Below are 16,007 nucleotides of genomic sequence, written 5' to 3'. Positions count from 1 at the left end.
CGCTGCCAGGCAGGCACCAAAATCGAGGAAACCACGTGTGAGAGCTGGCAGGAGCCCCTCGCCCGCCCGAAAGAGATGGCAGGATCTAACTGGGGGAGGTGCTGCACACAGAAATGAAACCGAGAGCGCTCAAAGATGCACAGGGTGGGGAAAGAGGACAGGGGAGAAAGCAGGTGCCTCGAGGGGACAGCCCCTGTGCCACCTCAGTGCCACCAGACTACAGATGAGATTGCAGATGAGACTGCACAGCACCTGACCTGCAGTTAACTTAGTTTGGGAGACATCTCCCCAGATCGTGTTGTTTAATAAAAGGGAATCCAGGCCGAGCACGTTGCCATTTTTCATACTGGCATGGCAGGGACGAGTCTAGTTCCTGAATTTCACATTACCCTGTTGCGATGGTCGGACCCATCCCTTTTCACCCCAGAGGGAGGCCCCCTTCCTCCCGTCTCCCTGTACATGGGCTGCCCAGCAAGGACAGGAGAGGAGCTTCCACAGAGCAGAACCTGGGGCCTGGGCCTCCCTCCATGCCTCAGGCACGCTGCCTGCCCAGCACGGGGCAGGAACTATGACACATTCAGTCCTGCACACCCTCCTGTGGAGACCCTACTTGGTTCTCAGGAGAAGATTCCATTTCTGTTGACCAATGTTTATTAATTAATCAAAAACTAATCAAAAAACAAGTCTTAAAACTTCCCACCCACTTTTACCTTTCCCTGTTCCTAATACACACCGTCCCCACTACAGAACAGACACATCAAAGGTGCTGATCCTGTCCCACAGCTCCTGCCCAAAGGTCCTGGTCCGGTGGGGGAGCACGTGGCAGACACACAGTGTGCTAGGTGACACTGCTGAGCCCATCCGGGATATGCGTGCAGGTAACCCAACGCTCCAGCAATATTTCTACTTAAAAGGTTCAACAACATGGATGATGATAAAGGCTCGGTGTCTTAGGCATGAAACTAATAATGCTTTTTGCAGCATGATAACGAAAACTAATGCCTTGTGTCCAGGTAAAACGCATTTCAGCCTCTTCTAGAAAACCCCGCTCTGCGGAAGCACACTATGCCTTGAAGTCATAATGCGAAAACCACACATCTTGGAGGCTGCCATCTCCCACCGAGCCTTACCAAGACGTGTGGTTCTCGGATTATAGGGCATGGGAGCAGCTCCCATGCGCGGCACAGCCCGTGCTGCGTGCGCCCTCACTCCTGGCACTTACGAGGTTTTCCGGCTCGAAGCCTCATCAGCAGAGCGCAAAGTGAAGCCGCTCCAGAGGCAGGAGGGTGAAAAGCAGCTCTGGCGGCGTTTGAACTGAAGTTGCTCGGGCAGAGAAACCAATCTGATGGTACACGAAGAGGGGGGAGGGCAGAGGAGGGAAGGATGCAGAAGGGAGAATCGGGGAAGAACATTTGAAGGAGGGAGGGAAACGGTGGACGTGGGGAAGGAGACATTGAAATGGAAAATAAAAGATGAGAGGGGGATATGGAAAAAAAAAAAAAGGAAAAAGAAAAAGGATGGAAGGAAATGAAGAGAAAGAAAATTAAGAGACATGTAATGTATACCTGACTTAGGCATTTCTGGAATAACTGATCACAAACATGCCTCCCAAAGACAGAGAGCAGGATCAGACGTCCTCCAAACACAAGACCCTGCCTTCTCTGTTGAAGTAGGTAGAAATCGAAGCACACACCACAAGCACTGAAATCACCTTTGCAGCATCAGAAAAAAAAAAAAAACTAGTCAAGTGCTTTTGCTGCACTCCACAGCCTGTATCTCTTTGCCAGAGCTGTGTGTCTGCCTCCTCCTCCCCACTTTCTCCCCGATGTCTTTGATACATTCCAGATCTCGCACCCGCCACCACTCAGGCTGTAGGAGGATGGCAGCCACTGAACAGGAACTAAAAAGCCAACGTGAGCATTGAGTGACAAACCAGAACTGAACCTCGACTGGAAGACACAGAAAAAATCTGCAGGTCCTCACTGCTTCCAGCTCTGTAGGACTCCTTTATGCTCACAGCACTGTGTAACAAAGCTCTACAAAAGCCCCAAAGATCAAAACGTGCACAGAGTCAATCCCCCTCAGCACTCCGAGCTGTGCCCCTGAGTAACTGTACTGCCAGCCTGAAGATGCTCTCAGCATGCCTTGTAATAGTGAAGGATCGTAGGAATGCAAGGTCCTGTAACGGAGCTGACTGACATTCAGTCTTGGGAAGGGATCCTGCCTTTTCCACAAACTAAAAAAAAAAAACAAACGGTATTTGGAAAGAGAGACTTCATAGTAAAGCCCGGGGCGGTGCTCAAATTAACATCAGGTTTGAAGCATGGAAGTGGCCTTTAAAACATAAATCTTGTTCGTAGCAGCATGGACGGGCTGTGCTGCGAGAAGAGACCTTTTTGGATGAGACACCAGATCAGAGCTCCAGCCTGGCTGGGCCCATGGAAATCCTGAGGTACTCTTTGGAGAAGAGTAATCGCTTCCTCTGTGCAAGTCACACTGTACCTGACGGAAACATATCACGCACCCTTAGATCATTCTGCCATTGGAAAGGGAGGCAGCCTTATTCATTTCATTTCCTCAGTCGCCGTGAGGTGCTGCCCCGTGTTACTGGCTTAGCACTTCTTTCCACCTCAAAACCGACAGCACAACGACACGTGAAGATGAAAAACAGTCTAATTGGAAAACCATGCTGACTCTTCCCACTCGGGCACTCGCTGCTTGCAGGTCACCTGCTGCCTGCTTCGGGGCCTTACCGTAAAGTGGAGTGTCTGCCCGAGCGGGAGATGCTGTTGCCAACTGGCGAGGGTAAATTGCTGCCTCTGTGCAGGTCCTCAATAGATCGGCTCCAAGGTTTGGACTTGTCCATGGAGTTTTCCACGTTGTTCTCCAAACTCTCAAAGTCAAAGCTGCAAGGAAATAGAAATTCCAAAGCTGGGTTAGACAGCAAAGATGCACACAGCGCTTCCCTTCCTGTTAAACATCTGCAGACTTAGCAGGTCCCAGAAGATTACAACAAGAAAGGAAGAAAGCACCGCAAACTAATTTCCCTTCAGCTGCAATTCAGAGCGAGCTTCAGTACATACTGCTGCAAATCTGGACCTCGACAAAGGGAGAAGCTAACCACACGAGCGCTCGGTTTCAGAGGGATCAAACAGCTACGTATTATTCTACTCCCATGTCAAATAAATACAACACCAGCCACTTTGCAGATGAACAGCAATGCCTTGAAGGAAAGAAGGCGAATACTTCAAGCTGTCTCCATTTTATTGCAATAAATCAATACGCTGCGCAAGTACTAATTCAGTTTCCTCCATCAGTATGTGACTGAGCATTTACACTGCCTTGCTGGCCCTCGCTGATCTGCTCGCATATGCAAGACATTACCATAATCATTATAGATTTTCTCTGATTTCTGATTCACTGCCCATCGTACAGCTCTTTCAAGCAAAAATTGCTTGTTCCCCTTGCAGTTTTTGAGGTTATTACTCATGTTCACCACGTTAGAGAGGGAAAAAACCCAGCAGGCTAACTTGCGTACATTTGTGTAATTTTAGGAACAAAGTCTTTATACAAGGACATCTTTTTGCTGCGCACAGTTTTTTCCAGTGTTAGTAACATTTTCAAACATATAATTTTGTTTCATTGATTCAACTGCAACTCCACCAAAAGTCCTTTTTCTGTGCAATGGCAATATATACGTCTGATGGCATCTTTTTTAAAAAATAAAACATCAGCTCCACTCGGCTTGAGCTCCCAGCTACAATGGCATCTGTAACCCACCACTTAGTTTCATACAATTTTACACAAAAATCTAATGCTACAATACAGTGAATGGAAAGCCTGTGGGCACACAAAACAAAGGTGCCTTCGCCTGCCAGGAGCTGTGTGAGTAGTGGTTACTGTGGGGATGGTGCTTTGAACAAGGCAGGCAGTATTGCAATCCTTGGGGTTGGGCACTAATCACAAACCTATTTCTAAGGAAGTCTGCAACCTTCCATACATTCCTTGAATCGCTTTTGCACTGTACCCTACGACAGTCAGAGGCCACCAAGGCTAAAAAGCACCAGTAAAGCCTTAAAGATAAATAATCACAAAGGTTTAAGTGTTTTTTTTCCTCTATAGGATGCTATAATTCAATAGTTTAGGACTAGCGCTACCATTTTCTCTGCTCCTGCTCTGCAGCAGGCACACGGTACTGGGCCAAGCTCTGGCACCGAGCATGGCAGCCCTGCTACAGGAGAAGCCGAGCATCTCATCGAGCATCTCATCGAGCATCTCATCGAGCATCTCCTCGAGCATCCCATCAGCATTTCCCTCTCCTGGGGGTTTTGCTTAGCCCCGCAAGCCCAGCGAGTAGGAGGCAAGTCTTACTTACGTGACCGCGTACTGTGCGAACGACAAGTACTCCACCAGAACGTCCAGGCCTTTGTTTTCCTCATTCAAGAACTCCCTGACCCATCTGTTGGAAAAATCATGAGACGTCAGAGCATTTCACTGGTTTTGTGCAGTTACCGGAATTCTTTTCACAGACACTGAAGACACAGCCACTGCAGGAAAGATGGGACTGCTGAGTTAAACCTCTTCTTTCTCACTGAGGAAAAGAGGACTTTGAAAAAACAGAAGTCTTTTAGTTAGAGGACCTTACAAATGTACTGAAACGAGCCTTTTTGCAGCACTAGGACAAGAAAAACACTGCACTTCAAAACCATAAAACCCCCTCTCCAATGCACACCCAGCAGCTAGACGTTTGGCCCAATAAATACCAAGGGCCATGGATGTCCTGCAGAGCTCAGCTGCCCAACTCCTCCTCCGTGCTCCATGGTTCCCAAGCAGGGACCACGTCTGTCCTCTGGTTTGGCCTCCAGCACTTCTCGTGTTTATTTTCCACACCCTGGCCTCTGGCAGTCTTTCAGGTGCATACGGACAGCACACACGTGGAAGAGTAATAGCAGCAAGGCCCGGCTCTGACAGCCCAGGTGCACGTTTAGCAGTCATTTTTGCCTTCTCCTTTTTGAAAAGCGCTGACCTCTTGCCGTGAATTTCAGTCTGACAATTACACAAAGCCTTTCTGGTCGACACACTGAGGCTTCCTGTGCCGAGGCCTCGAGCAGACAGATGAAACGGGCAGAAATGCGCACTGAGACGGCCTGCTCAATAAAAACCTGGAGCCCTGGCCGTGCTTTTACTTGTGCTATTCGAGAAGAATTTTCTGCTTTGTGAAAGCAAAATGCTGGCAACGTTACTTACAGCCAGGCTTCGTGAACTGTATCATGTTCAGCTATAAACCAGCATGTTTTAATATACATATTTTTATAGCTGCAGTGCTTGTACTATTCTAGACCCAATTATTCTCACTTTTGCCCTGACTTACTTCGGGTGAGCAGCAATCTCTTGACGGCCTTCACAGAGACGTGGATTAACCCTATCATGAAAGGATTAAGGCTGAATTTTCTCCTGAGACGCCCACCTACCCCTTACCTGAGCCCTTCAGGATTTAACAACCAATATAAGTGGTACCATTGCCTAGCATGCAGAGATGTTTTCTGAAAGACAGCCATCAGTAGGTGCAAATCTAGTAAGGCCAGAGGTCACCAAAAATCCTCACCCAATGTGATTTGTTCTCAAAGAAATTTCCAGTTCTCGGAGTACTTGAGTAGACTCTTGGACTCGTCTTCTGAATTTCTGTAATGGAGTGAGAAGGCAAGAACAGCACTTAGACTTCTGTGATGCTATTAAAAACGCCAGCATCTCCTACAGCACAGATTGAGCACATAAAACATTCAGGCAAGCTGAGAACCTCCCCTAAATCCCGAGGAACGCAACAACAACAGGCAGGCAGTCAACAAAAACAAACAGAAAAATAACTTCTGTTCCCGTGTATATTTTGAGCTTCCAGGATTAAGAAAATGAAAAGCCTGTAGATAAATACACATTTCTTCACAATACAAGCTTTGTTTTAGCAACAACCCCTCCACTGAGATCTACGGTGTTTGGGCGTCACTCCCAGCCATATGTTTTAATCTCACTTTTGTGACCTCACACCCACACCAAAACGCTGCCGTAATTTCTGTCTAATTACCAAATCTGTGGGTGCGAGGCGGTAATGAGCTACACATGTGCCACTATCTGCAGGTTTTGGTACTTGGTGCATGCAAAATTGTATCTGCAAAGTTAGAAGCTGGGAAGAGGCCCTGAAATGGCAGAAGCGAAATGCTGGGCAGTAGGAAGAAGATGATGTTTTGTGTCATCCCTGTGCAGGAGGAGAAAGGACTGCCTGGCAAAACCTCCCCGTGATGCAGCAAGAGCCCCACGGCACCCCAGGGCTCGGAGCAGGCTCTGGCAACGGCAGGAGACCTGAAAGTGCACACCCAAATCGAGTCAGGCAGAGCTGGATGAGTCTGGGAAGGTTTGTCAGTGTCCAGGACACAGCGAGGCCGCTGCAGGAGAGGGACCTTGTTCTCTGTGCTCTGCCACGAGCCCGCAGCAACTTCTGGGGCTGCCTGGCCCCCGGGGAGCACCGCGAGCTGGGTCACTGCTGGGGGGACCAGGGCAAGCAGAGGATCACCACACTTTCCATTTTCCTGTTTCAAAGTTCAGCTGGGATGAGAAGCCCATCACAGTCCCAGCTCCCAGCCCAAGCACACGTCTCACAGCAGCGCTGGGAGCCACCAGCCCCTGGCCACATGGGGATTTAGCAGCAAAAAGCCTGACCCAGCCCCGATCACGGGCACAGCTCCGGTAACCCCAGCCCTGCCCACAGCATCCAGCATCCGTCCAGGAGCCCGTTTGTAAATCCTTCTGACACACAGCCCAGGCTGAGGGAAGGCTGCTGGTGATGCAGAATAATGCGACAAAAGGGAGGAACTCAATGGGGCTATTTTTAGGCTCCTTCGGTTTTGTCATTTGTCATGGGACTCCTATAGCAGTATTAGGGTAAGAAAGGCTTCAATGTGTGCCCAGGGACTAACCGCAGAGCGAAGCCAAACACACTCAACGAATTTCAAAACCCTGCAGGAGAAAAACACAAAGACCCCCGTTCAGCTTTTTTTTTTTTTTAAATAAATAAATAAATAAAACAAACAACAAAAACCTACAATCAGCTACGGGCAAATTTTAAAGGTTTCCTCCTAAATGGCTTCCTATTCCTCGCCGCGGCCCCCGACAAGAGCAGCCCTGTCAGGAGGCATTAGGGCAGAGAGGGCTCGGCGCTGTGTCTGCAGGAGCCCCCCGAGCTGGCCCTGGCTCGCAGCATTTGTCAGGATCTGTGTTTTACTGCGGGGCACCCAGCTCGGCTAATTGCAGGGCAGCACAAAGCAGCGACTGTGGAGGACAAGAGGAGCAGTCAATGGCAGGAACTGCTGCGTGCTGGGTTTTTTGGGGCTATTTGGAACTATCGGCACAGGATATGAGCTGATGTCCACAGTGCTTAAATACCAAAGGTTGAGTGACCGTCCTCTGAACAGGATGTAAATTTATACTTCTAAGACCCCTGGCAGCTCTTTCTAAGCCCATAAGGGCTTAGAAACTGTCAGCAGAACTGTCAGCACCAGGCACAGGTCCCTGCTGGTGCAGAAGCCTCGCTCGGGGATGCCCACGTTCCTGTGATGCTGTGCCCAGCCCTACACATCTCGCTCCCCCAGAGGGCTGGTTGCTTCCCAGAGGGCTGCTTTCCCCAGCCTGGGACCTGCTGAGCACCAGGCAGAGCTGCCACACTCTGCAGAAAGCCACTCGTGTGCACAGCCACCCCACCACCTCCAGCAAACACCGACAGTACAAGGAGGGTCCCTTTGCACCTACGCAGCAGCTCTCCCGTGATCAGGTGTCCACCCCAACAAAGGCATCTTTGAAAGGCCAGGTGGAGTGCCTGGGTCTTTTGTGAGTCATTAGCAGACAATTCTGGATGAATATTAGGCAGAAGTACGCGTGAGGCTCTCTGATGGGACCGCAAGCAAGAGGTGCCCGCGTGCCAGCTGAACCCAATCCCTCCAGGTGAATGCCGAGAACAGCTCAGAGCTGCAGTTTACCTGCCACCAGCACTGCCCATGAGGAAAGGCAGACCTAGAGCGTAGCTCAGCGACAATTTGTCAGACTATTTATTGAAGCTAAAGTTATTAAAACAATTTGTTTCATGTGTCAGATCGTCCCTTTCTTTGCAACATCTGTTCCTCTTTCTCAGCTGCGCAAACCGCAGCGCCCTTCCAATTTCTCTTTGTTTGTCTCTGCGTTTTGTTACATCTCCAAGACTTTTCCCAGCTACCCTCACAGAGCCTCCACACAAAGGCAGGAAGGAACTGGGACCCCGGGACCATCCTCGTGGAGGAACAAGGACGAGAGGATGAGAGGAAACAGGACGCTCCTCACCTTCCTGGTCACTGCCGGGTCCAGATAGCCCTTCAGCTTCTGGATGTACGTGTGCGGAGGGTTCTTCACTTGAAATCTTTCCTGCAAAGGATGTAAGAACAAACATCAGCCATTTGGTAACATTTCTGTATTTACTTCTTATACGCATGAAATGCATGCAGACACATACATATTTAAACAGGACGTATGTATAATCTGAATTTGTATGTGCATGCCCTATATTCATAAATACTTAACCTACGCATATACAATGTGCATGCAAATACCAGATATTTACATGCGCCTTGATTTTCTGAAATTTGATATTTATATAGGAGGCGTAAAAACCTGTCCTGCATATTCGATGGTTTTGGTTACACGTATAAACAAACACATCTGCAAACAAAGGGCTTCTGGCAGCCAGAGCACTGCGAGAAAAGAGAGGGGCTGGAGAGCGAGCGCGTGTCCATGCCGGACTGAGAGCCGTCACCACAAGAGCTGAGGCACCTTTTCTGTCATTTGGAACGAGCCCAAAAACACACCGCGTGGTCCATTCACAGAAGAAGTTTTATTTTGTTATTTGGATTTTGGAAAAATAAATGCAAGAGCAGTACGTTAGCAGCAGACAAGTGGTATTTTGACAGGTACTGTTTAACTCTACTTGTGCCTGTGCCGTGATGAGTGGGTACAATCGAGCACGTGTACCTCCTGCAGGCACAAGAACTGCTCAACTGCAGTTGATTTTATTCCCTCCACCTTCCCACAACACACCCATCAGATTCTCTAATCTTCTGCACCCCAGAGCAGAGAGGGGATCGCAGCTGGGCCAGGCTGGCACGCCGCGTGCTGTCACCCGCACTCCTCTCCAGGGCATACCGACTGCTTTGAAAACCTCTCATAATACTGAAAACCTTCAAAACACCTGTATTTCGAGTCCCTCTTGGTCTCTGCTTGCTTTTGCACGGCCAGGCTGACATTTATTCTGTAAAGCTGCTGTGAAGCACAAGTCAGGCTGCAAGCAGCGCGCTGCGTCCAGACCTGCTAAGAGCATTACCCCAAGCCCTGATACTATTTGTATCCTGGAAGAATTTTAAACTATTCTGCCCTCTCCCCTGAGGAAAGATCTCATAACAATTTCCTCCTGATGTTACAGCTTCGCATTTTATAACTGATATTTGAAACCCCCACTTATTCGGTCAGGATGCAATTTTGACTACATTATCTGGAAGTTATTTCATAACGAAGAGCGCGCTGCTGCCCAGTGACCAGAACGTACTGTCTGAACACCAAAACTTGTTCCTGTTATTATCTTGCTGCTTGCTGTAAAAAAAAAGTAATATACCATGGTCGGAAAGAAAAAATGGACCGATAAATCTACCCAGTGGTCCCCCAGCCCCGGGCTACAGCTCTGAAAGACAGAAGCAGACATTTCTCTCCTCTTTTTTAAGAATTTTTCTTCCGTGCACCTTCACAATGATGTACGGGGCAAACTGTGAGTCCTGGGATTTGGCATTTCCTTTATATATCGAAGCAGCTCTGCAAAGAGCTCTTGGCGGGCAGCTCCCTGGCCAAAGGGAAGCCCAGGACCCCTGTCACCCCCATGCCACCCTGTGCCGTGTCCCCCACCTCGCACCGCTCAGCGCCCTTCGTGCCCCCCTGCACTTAGAAAACAGACACGATGGAGGAGAAGGGGGAAAGCAGGAACACCCACCAACGTTGGCAGATGTACACAGAAGAAATTAAAAGTACATCAAGTGAATCATGTCAGAGATTAAGCTGTCACTACTCAGTACCTGAACTGCGAGCTTAATTCACGCACTCGGTGCAGAGCAGTTGGGGCAGCTTCGCGTTTACGCTTACAGCCCTCATGGGACAGCATCAACCGTGGCTTTACAATGGGCAGGAATACAAGTTATTTAGAAGTAATTCCATCCATTAACTCATTTTAAAAGTTCTTTGCTCTGGCAGATGGACAAAAACGGCACTTTGCTGGAAATGAGAGCGTGGCCCATGGCAGGGCAGGAGCGTTACCAGAGGGATCCGAACCTCGGAGACCAGCACCACTTCTCTTTCCCCTGCCACAGTTTTGTATTACCTCTGGAGATACCAAGTCCAAGATTAGCTCTGGAGATATCAAGCCACTGTTTGCACCTGCCAGGGAAGGAGTGAAACATTCTGGTAGTTAAAAAATTGTGTAAGGGCAGATTTGGCCCTTGAAGTGCTTTTTCTGCCTTGGAAGGCCACGAGGGACCAGCCTTCAGTGTCGCCCTGTGCCACTCACCCACCAGGTCCCAGGCAGGACAGCTCAAATCCTTTCCTTCTGGTGTTCCCGAGAGCATCTACTTCATCGGCGAGGCAAACACACGCCCTGGCTACCACCGAGGCACTGCTGTCCGTGCCTAATTCATTTTCCGTAAGGACCATAAATAAGGAGCTAAAACCTGTTGCTTTTTGCTGTCTTCTCCTCCTCTCCTCTTCTGGCAGTCCGTAATTGCTCATCGGCCAAATCTGCTTTCCAAATAGAAATGCATACGGGCAGCAGCTTCACGCTACCTGAACCGGGAGGTGAGGGGTTTTTACCACACACATTAAAAGTTTAAAATCTAAATTCATCTTTCCAAATTTCACTGAGCACACAGCACAAGCCAGTGGGTGACACCAGGGCTGGGACACCACCGGGTCCCCACGTGGTCACCCAGAGCTGTGCCACCAGACACAACAAAGTTATCAAAACCCAATAAAATGCCTCTTTTATCTGCACTGCGTGACTCGGGAGCACCAACCCTACCTACAGCCCCGAAACGAGAAAGGCACGGACCCACAATAACCCGACCCCGCCTCCGTCAGCCACCTAGCATGTAAATCCATCCTGCAAGAATAAAGGGCCCTTTCTTCCCCCAAAACTCGCTGAGGAGCGGTGCTGCGGGCAGGGGAACCGCAGCCTAGGAGCTGCAAAGTGCGAGCGCTGCCAGACGCCGCGATGAGCTCGCCCCAGCGCGTCCCCTCGGAGCAATAAAGGAGGGGAATTCGGGGAAAGGCTTCAGCTGGGGCAGCACAACGCTGCTCCTGTGCTTCCTTCACCAGCAGCCTCCAGCATTAGCACTTTCTTTTCCTGATGGATAAAAATAAAAAAAAAATAAAAAATAAAAAGGGGGGGTGGAGGGCTTGATGGCAGCAGCCAAGAGGAACTGCTGGATTTCTGCGCTTCCCCTTCGATGCGATGCGAAGGAGAACTCGATACATCCCTTGCTCACCCAGATCTGGGAAACGTATTTATCCCGAAACCAGGAAGCTGTGGCTTTTCCAGAGGTCTTCTCCTTCCAAACCCATTCGGGACGTTTTCTGCATTAGCGAGTTACGCTGCGATGACCGCCCTGCCCTCGCTAGCTCGTGTCATTCGTAGCATTCATATCCCGCAGGTGAGCAGGCAGGGTGCCATATTTTACCCACTTTGGGCTCTTTAAACAAAAAACCAAGCGGGGCGAGAGATTCACTGGTACACAAAACAAGGGTTTCCTACGCCCCCGGTGAAGGCATTTGGGGTGTCACTCGCACCGCGTCCATCTCGGCTCCCTCCATTCCCCCCCCACACACCCCCAGCTCCTCCAAGGGAGGCCCCGGTCTCTGCCCCGCCGTGGTTTGCCATTAGAGGGCAATGAAGAACTTCCTACGATGCTCCCAGCCTCGCCCTCAGCATCCCTGTCCCCTCCAACACTTCACCACACGCTGCGGGACCGAAACGCCCGGGGTACCACCAGGCAGAGCTCCGTGAAGGCAGCAAACCAAGGGGGTGGCTCATCACCCCTGGATATGTCATCCTTGCTCGGATCCGTCCCAGCACGGCTCCTCTCCCCCCAGGACCTGCCACCAGGGCCTCCAGGCTGGAGAACCAGCACCCAGCCGCAGGGAATTAATTAATTGTCCCTCCCTAACGACCCCCGGCTCAGCCCCTCCGGGGATGCTGCAGGTAGGAGGGCGAGGGCTGGAGCTCTCCAACGAGGCTCCTCGGGGTTTTCTCTCCAGGTCTCACTCCTTGCCAGCCCACGACCACCAAGTGAGCTTCTGCCACCTCCCCGTGCGCCCTCCCTGAGCTTTTACCCGTCCTGCTTAGATTTTTATCTCCCCCTGGGACCGAGGTCGCCTCCCTGCCTACCCCACCTCGCTGACACACTGTCAGGATCGTGCAGACGTGTGAGCAGCAGTAGGAATACTGGTTTCGTTCTCCTCCTCCTCACATTTATGCCTTGGTCAAGCCAGAGAGGCAGGGCAGCAAGCTCCAGGAAAGCCACAGCAAAGCATAAATGACTTCCAAGTTTTATAGACAAAGGAACAGAAAATACCACCCGGGATGAGTCCCCACAACCAGCCCAGCAACCCTTGCAGTGACTCACCAGAAAGGGCAGAAACCGAACCAAAGCAGATTTGAAATAATAATAATAATAATTATTATTATTATTATTAAGCATGAGACCAGTAGCTCCCCTGGTTTTTGATCTCACTTTTTTTTAAAGTAAGAGTTACTTTTCTGGGCCGAATTCTCTCCTTTAGCAGTCTCAAAATGTTTCAGAGTCGAGCACCCAGGGCCTGCCTTGCAGAGCACTGAGCAACTACCCCTTCACAGCAACTTTGGGTTCTTCTCCCTTCCCGACAAGCTGAACGCCAGCACAGGAAGGTGAGAGAGAAGCCTGCAAGCTGTTATATTCACTGACAGCCTCTGTGCTCCAGCAACCAAAATAAAGGTGTGATGGTCGATACCGACAGAAAACAGCTGAAATTTTCGTCCACATCTCAGCCTGCGCGTTGCATACAGAACCCATTCCTGGAAGTGTTTTTGGCTGAGTACTGTGATTCCACGGGCAGGTATCAGTATTTCACACACCATATGCTGCGTTGGTGCTCCTGCAGCCACCTGCTTCCCGCTGCTCCCACTCAGAGCGGCTGCCAAAAACCCACCGGGGACCCCTCACGGAGACGCAGCCCCTCGCTGCCCTGGCACGGTGGGACCCCAGGGAGCACGGCACATGGCACACACATGGCACACGTCACCCCCTGTCCCCTGGGGACCTTCCAGTCCCAGCGAGGCTCCTGCTGTTTGCTGCGTCCCCTCCTCGGAGCAGCGGGGAGCGGATCCCCGTGCCCCTGGGGAGCACTGCGGGTTGCAAGCTGCACAGTGCCTGCACGCTGCAAACTCCCTCTGCTGCATTCCCACCCACCCGCCCCTCCTGTCCTGCTGCAGAGCTCGGTGAATCAGCAGCAGCTGCGTTGAGGAGGGAGGGTGTGCACACCAGGGCTGTGATCTCAGCGCCGCTGCCTGCCCCTGCCCCTGCCCCTGCCCCTGCCCCTTCCCAGCCCGCACGTCCCCGCGCTGGATGGGCACGCTCCAAGCATGCAGCCACGGGGAAACAAATCGCTCGCAGCAGATTAAGCAATTTGTTCGGCGTCTGGCTGAAGCGAAACTTTAAAATAGCTCGCTGCTTTAGGTTTTCTGCAGAGAAAACTCGTGGAAAAAGCGAGCAATTCTTCACTCAGCTTTCCTGCGGGGTAATTGGATCTCATCAGAGGCTCCGCCGCTGAACTGGATGACAGGGAAATGTCTCACGGATCTATTTGTTATGATGTTCCTGACCTCACAGCATGACTGCACCTTCTGCCAAACTCTCATCCTGGTACCTCTGTGTTTACTTTCCAAGGAGACATCCCCCTCCGTCGGTCCGGGATCAATTATTTTCATTAGCCATTACTTCTGGAGTTTATGGCAGGACCCGATTTTGCTGTTGGCTCACAGCTGCACACCCTCCCTTCTGCATGCTCCCCTTTCTCTAAATAACACAGCTTCTGTTCCTTGCCGTGGCAGAGCCAACCCGTTCATTGTTGCACAGCACTGCCAGCTCTGCACCCCACGGACACCAAGGACGCCTCAGCACATGGTGCTGCTTAATCCGAGGGTGCTGTGCAGGTGAAGGGAAGTTCACCATCACCACTGAGGTTTTGCTGAAGGTGACAGCGACCGCCAGCTGTGACAATGGCTCGTGATGTGGAAAGCCAGAGGCTCACTGGGTCCAGACCATTCCTCGGCATTGCACAGGTCGAGACAGAGCCAGCTCCGAGCACTCACCAGGAGGGGACGGAGGGTTGGTCTGCTCGAGCTTTTGCCTTGCAAAGTAAGCAACGTTCACAGCACAAGGCTTCCGTGAGCTGTTCCCAACAATGGAGCGTGAGGCCAAACAAATGAGTGCTTGAAACCATTCAAATCCTCTGCGACCTCCCCTTTTAAGCCCTGGGAGCGCGCTGCCCAAACACCAGCGCATGCTCTCAACAGGGTGGCTGCTGCAAGCCCTCCTGGCCGCCCTTACCTGGTCGCAGATGAGCTCCCACTTCTTCTCGTTGTCGTACTGCCGCAGCAGCCGGGCTTTGTCGGGCGGCAAGTTCATCGCATTCTGCAGGGAGAGAAAGAAACCAACGTGAGGGACCACAGCGGGCTCGGGATCAGGAGGAGTCAGTCACGGGCAAACCAAGACAACATGGCTGCGGTTGCTCTAATTGTTTTATGGGAATCCCCGTTGACAGAGTTATTCAGAAACATTCCCTCTCAACACCGCCTTTGGCCCCAAAAGCAGCAGTGAGTCACACGGCAGGGCCAGCGGCGCCTCTGCTGCCACGGGGATGTGCTGGGAAGCAGGAGGGCACGGCCGTGCCGTTTGGAGAGCTCTGCACACACGGAGCCTGGAGAGCCTCCCTATCAGCCGAGGGCAGCGCAGGAAGGCCAAGTGCCTGAACACGAGGGCCACGAAGCACCTCTCCGTCTGCAGCTCACATTCTCCTCGGCGCGCTCGTCTGGCCACGGAGTCACCCGAATTAACCCCCAGGACGCAAGCAGTGGGTTGCAGAGCCCGGCTCCCTGCTGGGAGCAGAGCGGGGTGCCAGGCCCTGCAGCACTGAGCGCTGCGCTCCCCTGGTTCCTTTGGGAAAGGTGATGGGAACCCACAGCACCACGGGCACAGAAGGAGGCCAGAACCACAGGCTGCTCCAGAAACACTCCCGCAGCGAAGCAGTGCTCAATAAACCCACGGTTAGGAACCAAGACCCTGCTGTATCAGGACGCACCTTCACAGCCCGTGCAGGAGGCTCACAGCTTTGCCAAACCCAGCCTGTCCTGGGGGTCCTTGGGAACACCCACGCGGCCACGAGTGGCACAGGGGACGTCCCAGGCACGGGAGGGAGCGGTGACCGAGGAATTTCAACCCGCATGTCGAGTGGTCATGCAGCAGGGATCGGTATTTCTGAAGCACTTTATCAGAAATGCACTGGGCTGGTTTTGTCTCCATGCCCACGTCCCCTTTGGCCAGGGACAGCCGCAGACAGCCCCAGCGGGACGGCGGCCACCTCCCTGCAGGGCCGTGCTGCGCGGAGCACAGTCACTCCCGACCCCAGCACAGATTTCTTTTGAAATCTTTGGTGTGGCTGCAAACGCCTCCTCCTGCCGGGAATGCTCTGACACCCGAGGCCGCCCTCTGACCTCGCGGTCTCTGCAGGATCCCCGAGGAAGGCACGGAGAACAGGTCTCCAGCTCATCTGGCCTCCTGCATCTCGCAGATGCGCCTGCTGCTCTCCCACAGGACCCCCTCTACCTCCACCCCAGCGGATGAGCGTCACCTGCAGCTGCAGTG

General features: G+C 51.8%; 1 protein-coding gene across 1 annotated transcript in view; it reads right to left on the bottom strand.

Moving 5' to 3' along the window:
• FMNL2 (formin like 2) overlaps positions 1–16,007 on the bottom strand; it is a 104,755-nt gene that overhangs the window by 44,896 nt on the left and 43,852 nt on the right. Inside the window, exons 2-6 of the mRNA XM_084289374.1 lie at positions 14,694–14,777; positions 8,362–8,442; positions 5,606–5,682; positions 4,376–4,459; positions 2,754–2,906 (exon numbers count right to left, since the gene is read on the bottom strand). Of these exons, the coding sequence (XP_084145500.1) occupies positions 2,754–2,906; positions 4,376–4,459; positions 5,606–5,682; positions 8,362–8,442; positions 14,694–14,777 (479 nt within the window). The remainder of the gene's footprint in view (positions 1–2,753; positions 2,907–4,375; positions 4,460–5,605; positions 5,683–8,361; positions 8,443–14,693; positions 14,778–16,007) is intronic.

The sequence above is a fragment of the Netta rufina genome (assembly GCF_964035555.1).
Source record: "Netta rufina genome assembly, chromosome: 6".
In the NCBI taxonomy this organism is placed as follows: Eukaryota; Metazoa; Chordata; class Aves; order Anseriformes; family Anatidae; genus Netta; species Netta rufina.
This window is presented reverse-complemented; position numbering and strand designations above follow the sequence as displayed.